The sequence below is a fragment of the Echinococcus granulosus genome (genome assembly GCF_000524195.1).
Source record: "Echinococcus granulosus chromosome Unknown EG_S00018, whole genome shotgun sequence".
In the NCBI taxonomy this organism is placed as follows: Eukaryota; Metazoa; Platyhelminthes; class Cestoda; order Cyclophyllidea; family Taeniidae; genus Echinococcus; species Echinococcus granulosus.
In genome coordinates, this window is record NW_020170398.1 from 160545 (window position 1) to 166084 (window position 5540).

General features: G+C 40.9%; 1 protein-coding gene across 1 annotated transcript in view; it reads right to left on the bottom strand. All coding sequences in view use genetic code 11, as the record gives it.

Annotated features, from left to right (window-relative positions):
• Positions 1-4208: 4208 nt before the first annotated feature.
• The window catches only part of EGR_03428 (Stromal cell-derived factor 2-like protein), a gene marked incomplete at both ends in the record, with an annotated part of 2945 nt that continues 1613 nt past the window's right edge, over positions 4209-5540 (bottom strand). The window contains 6 exons of the mRNA XM_024492677.1: positions 4209-4377; positions 4418-4499; positions 4589-4742; positions 5008-5162; positions 5198-5325; positions 5371-5532. Of these exons, the coding sequence (XP_024352810.1) occupies positions 4209-4377; positions 4418-4499; positions 4589-4742; positions 5008-5162; positions 5198-5325; positions 5371-5532 (850 nt within the window). The remainder of the gene's footprint in view (positions 4378-4417; positions 4500-4588; positions 4743-5007; positions 5163-5197; positions 5326-5370; positions 5533-5540) is intronic.

The window sequence follows — 5540 nt, forward strand, 5'->3', positions numbered from 1 at the left end:
CTTTGTGATAAAATCCGGTTGTTTGATTCGATTTTTTCTTTCGTAATTCAAAACCGCGTGGTTTTTGATGTAGCCTGTTTTGATAACTTTTTGAAACTCGTGAGGCTATGTTAAATGTCATTGGTGGCATGCGTTACAGTGCATGGACATGCTTCAGTCTATTATCTTTACTCTCTATTTTGAACCCTCAAATTAAAAATTCCGCTTAAGTGATTAGTATTTAGTCCAAAAAATCGCGTTTAACTCGCTTTCAAAGCCATAGAACCCAGCTTTTCGTCAGGTTTGTATTCTGGGATTGTGGAAAAGCTGCAGCAGAGAATCACCAAGAGTTGGGTCTACCGCTTTCAGGAACGTCCTCTATTCTTGATATTGAGAAATTATGTGTTACTGTTGGTTAAAATAAACCAAAAATCACACATCCAGAACGACTTTGGAAAACGTTTAAAGCGATCTGTGAATCGATTCGTTGATATCGGCGAGGGAAGGTTGTAGAGGTTATTAAGCAAGTAGCCATACATTAACTGATAACACAAACTAGCTTGTGATGAGACATAATTTTTGTGTTTTTAAACGTTCTTTTGCATTGACCGTCCCTATCTGATTTATCACACACCCCATCACTCATCACTCCACCATTAGGAGATTGAGCTTGCGTTGGGCGTGTGTGTGTGTGCGGTGGATCGTGAACGCAACCGTTCACTTATCGAAAGCCAAAAAGCAATTTCAGCTGAGACCCATCTACTTGCATCGATACAGTCCAGCACAATCCAGGGGTATGCTAGGAAACTTGTTCCTGAGAAAAATTTGGTACTAGTCATTAGGTCGTAAGAAATTCTGAATCTTTTTCTTACACAGGAATGCAGGCATGATCACATACTTGATAATGCCACAAAACTTACCACACTCTAGGATAAGATGGAGAGAGAGAGAGAGAAATACTACCTTATCCTCACCTTTTTTTCTACTTCCCCAAGTGATGGTTACCACTTTTATCAGCTTCAGGCAATTACATACAGGTGAGAAATAAAAGGTAAACAGGAACCCGGTTGAACTCTTCTTGGCTTCCAGGGACAAAGTGCGTGGGACACATCGTTGACACATCACATGAGAGGGGGGAGTGGTGGTGGAAGAAACTAAACAAATGGATTCCACATGCCGTGGCATGCATTAACAAATGACACAGACAGTAAAGTATGACCGGGCCATTGTTGAACTGTCTCCTAACTTGACAAGTGACGTCCGTGTTTCAATGTTAAGCGAACAAATATATTACTGGTTACGCCCAAGCGATTAATGCACCGCCCCACTCCACACTTCTAAGGCATGCACCACTTAATTCCCAGAAGACAATGCTTGCTTTGTGCGTGCGTGTTTGGTGGACTGCGGATGTAATCGTCGCCTTGCTGAAGACCAAACAATTATGGTTGGAATCTAGTCGATTCGATATTACTTGGTACAACTTAAGGGTGTGCAAGGGTCGGGAGAGAGTTCTATTTTTATCCTCATATGACAATGCTACCAGAGACCTCATAACACAGAAGGACTCAACTGTAAGTAGCGGAAGGAGGTGGTGGGGAAGACTGCCTCATCCCCGTCACAATCACGTGCGAAAGGGAATGGAGGGATGGGAAATCAAAGTGGGATTGGAAGGGATGCTTCCGGCTTTTCGTCTAGGCAGGTTGATGTCCCGTTAGACATAGAGATTGTAATGGCACTTGCTTGAACGAATAAAGTATTTCAAGGAGCTTCCTTTAGTAATTTCCTTTTATAAACTGCCACACAAACATTCAACCACTACATTGTTTTAGCTGGGCTCATTTTTAATAATCATGAACAAATGCTTTTAAAAGGAACATGAGAAACGTCACTGATTAGTACTGGGCTTAGGTATAAATGGTAGCCTTTAAACTAACAATTTATTCTCTTCCAAGAATTCAAATCCAACCTTGAATTTACCACCGCAACGGTTTACTGCATAAGGGCTTTCAAAGCGACTGCTGTTTCGTTTCATTTCACAGTTGAACAACTCGGTGGACGAGTTAACGTCGTTGACGCTGAGACGAATGCTGTTGGAGAGCTGGACCTCAATTTCGACGGTTTCCGTCTCACCTTTGGTGGAGAATCGGTAAGGGGACCACCTCGTCTCCTCCTCTCGCTCCCGTTCCCTTTTTGCACTATTTTCAAATCCAATTTCACATTCCTTTAGCAACTCATTCCCTTCGACCGAATCAAAAGCTGTAGCTCAAAAATGGAGGACACTTTCTCCTTTGTCATTAATGGTATGTGGAATTCTTACCACTTAAATCTTGTGAACGTGACGATTTAGTCTAATTATGGCACTTCTTTGGGATTTACACAGTTGATGACCACAACGACGTCGTACGAAACCTCAAAACAGATCTGGTACGTTACACCACCGCTGCTCCCCTATTTACGTGTGCGCATGTGGGATTGGCAAATCATTCCTCGGGAGTGATAATTATTTTAATTTTTCGTCAAGGTAGTGATCATGTAGATGGATCGCACATGACTTCACACACTTTGTGGCGAGAAGGTGGACGACAGTACTGCAGAGCTGGTCCATGAGGATGGAGAATAGATCCAATAGACTATTACCATTTCCGAGTTGGTCCTGAAGAGCTCCTGGGGTAGGCGAACGGAGAACTAGATCCATTATAAACACGTGAAATGAATAAGAGAGCATCAGCTCAGATTTCATGAGCAGAGCCCAAAGCTACCGACACATAGACCGATTTACGGAAGGCAAGAAAAAATCACCCTGTAAGAAGCAATACCATCCCTCCATGGTAAAATGGGTTGGAACGTCTGAGTGAACTTGTTTCCCCTCACTTCGTCAGACAGGACTTTTAATTCCAAAAACAGCCAATTCACGATGCTACAGTCCTTTCAAATCGACTCATGACTTTGTCCTATGTCGCAGACTAAATTAGGGAAGTATTGAAAAGGATGATTTTAATTGTATCAATTGTTTATTTTTTTTCAAGGCCGCCATATTGCTGAACCAATGGCAGCGTCTGATCGCCGTGAAGACTGCCAAGTCACCCAAACTTGGGAGCGGTGTCACAACGCCCATGCTCTCCCCATCCAGGACGTCTTCCAGCAACAATATTAATGATTTCGGCCGATAGACGCGAGCACCTACCGTTCTTCCGTCCTCAACCGGTACGAGGCATCCCTTCACTTCCTTCCCCTCTCCCATCTCTGCGATCTGTGATAAATGATGCATTCATCCTCGCGAGGGGAAAAGTCAATCTCTCTCTGCCTTCCCTCCCACTCCTATTCTTTCCCCGTTTTCGTAATTTCTTACACGTTTGTCTGCCTTACTTTCGGTTGATGTACACGTATATTAATACCACCATTATTACGCATTCACAGTCATGCAGATATGTATCCGCTGTAGTAATCCATATCGGTGAGTGATATTGCAAGTGAAATATACCATGTAAACTAAATAGCAAGACGTCAACTAGGGATTTAGAAGAATAAAACTTGACTCGTGACGAACATTAAGGAATATTTATTGGCAGTATAAGTTAAATTAAAATAGTGAATCAGGTTTGGTGAATCAAACCTGCCTCGGAGACTCCAACACAGAGAACATTGACCGATGTACGTGACTTTTGCTGCGTGAGGCGTAAAATGGGCAAGGCAATACATAAAAAATGCATGACCTGAGCGCAAAAGTTCCACAATAGCTTATATAAGAAATGGCTGCGATAAAAGTCGATTATGGTAAGAAAAAAGGAATATATTGCAGGATTAGGTCCATCGTTGACGACAAACAGACCCATCAAACAATTTTTAGCACGACGAAAACAGTCCGAGAGGGGGGCTCTTCAGTGCACTGTTCTCTAAAATGAGGAATAATTGTAGTGGTAAGTGGGTGGTTACTGAAGCTTAATTACCGAACTCTTACAAGAAACGGCCGACGCAGGCTAAATTTATATGAATAGCCTCATTAGTTAGATTACATCGACTCAAAGGGACCGTTAAACAATGGGTTGGAAGACTGCGTTTTTGTACAAGCGTTAACTAAATCGACAACTTGTGTAGATAATTATTCTTGATTCAATGAAGAGAGAAGTTAAATAAAAACGTGGACTTCACCCACAGACAATTTCCAATGAAAATATTTTGAAGAATACGATATAGATTGGAAGTGAAAGTACGTACTTTTAAAGAGTTATTTATAATTCCTCATGCGTTGTGTTATAGAATGACTTGGGTTGTTCAGAAGGTTGTATGAAAACACCTTCAGCTACTTTCCATGAACTTCCATAAGCTGAATTTGAGGAAGAAATCTCGAACTGACCAGGAATTGGATGGCTGTAAGTGCTGCCACTTACATACAAGTATCTGGAGTAGAGAGAGAATAAGCAAGAATGAATTAACAAACCCCGATGTTGATAGATGACGAAGCTTGATCAACGTTTCTCTTGTCCAATTATTGTCGCTGCAAATAACCATCCAATTGTCGCCTAAAATTAAAGAATAGTGACATGGAGGGATGGGCTTTAACTAGGTAAAATTATGCTAAGCTTACCCTCATCACCGACTCCATTCTTACCAAAAGCTGAAACTTCGTAATTATGAGAGAGAGGAGACTGAAAATGATGGCTGTGTAGATTTTTCCCAGATGCTGAATGAGTAAGGCGAATTATCTTCCCACATTTAACTGGTTCACCTCTGCAGAAGTAATCGTTTTTGTCTTCATTTTTTATCTACAGGGAAACCAACGCATAGGTAGAAAAAGTCTTAAAAATTAGAGGCTCAACGAAAGGAGTCTTAAAGCCGTTAAGGAAAATTGAGCCTGAGTTCTTACGAGATGTAGTTAAACTAAAGTGAAAAACATCTTACGTCTGTTTACCGAAAACACAAAATAGCATATAGCAGAGTACTTCACGTAGCTATGATGGAGGCTAGCAGAAAAGCCGAGGACAAGTTACAACTAATAAAGCATGTAACAAGGGGCTGAAAAAACTTTACCTGCCAATAACTTCCACCATCCGTGATATCCTTTATGCCCGTGACAGACTGCTGCTTACTTCCAGATCCGTAGCTGACATCATGTGAGTGCAGCCTCACACCATAATCGGTATTCACTAGTTTTACAAGGGAGCCACAAGTTACAAGGATATTTTCTAGAACTTAGAAATTCTAAGGAATGTCCAATTACCTTTGGCGCTAACACAAAGAAGACTGAGAATTAAGGAGACAACAAGCAGCAAAGGATTGTGCATATTCTTGAAAAGACCAGATCTACGTGTGCTAATATAAACAAGCGTTCGTCTTAAAATAAAATAACTTTAAAAAGTTAAAACAATAATGGCTGTAAATAGGCAAAAGTACACTTTTAATAGTTTTGTACCACCTAATGTTGCTAAGATGTTTGAATAACTTAGGAATAATTGAGAACTCCACGCCACTACGCATCCAAACGTAGTAATTCGACACTTTGTTTGCGTATATATTTTAATAAATTCCAAACTTCTATTTATGCAGATTGTATTTCTTTTTTT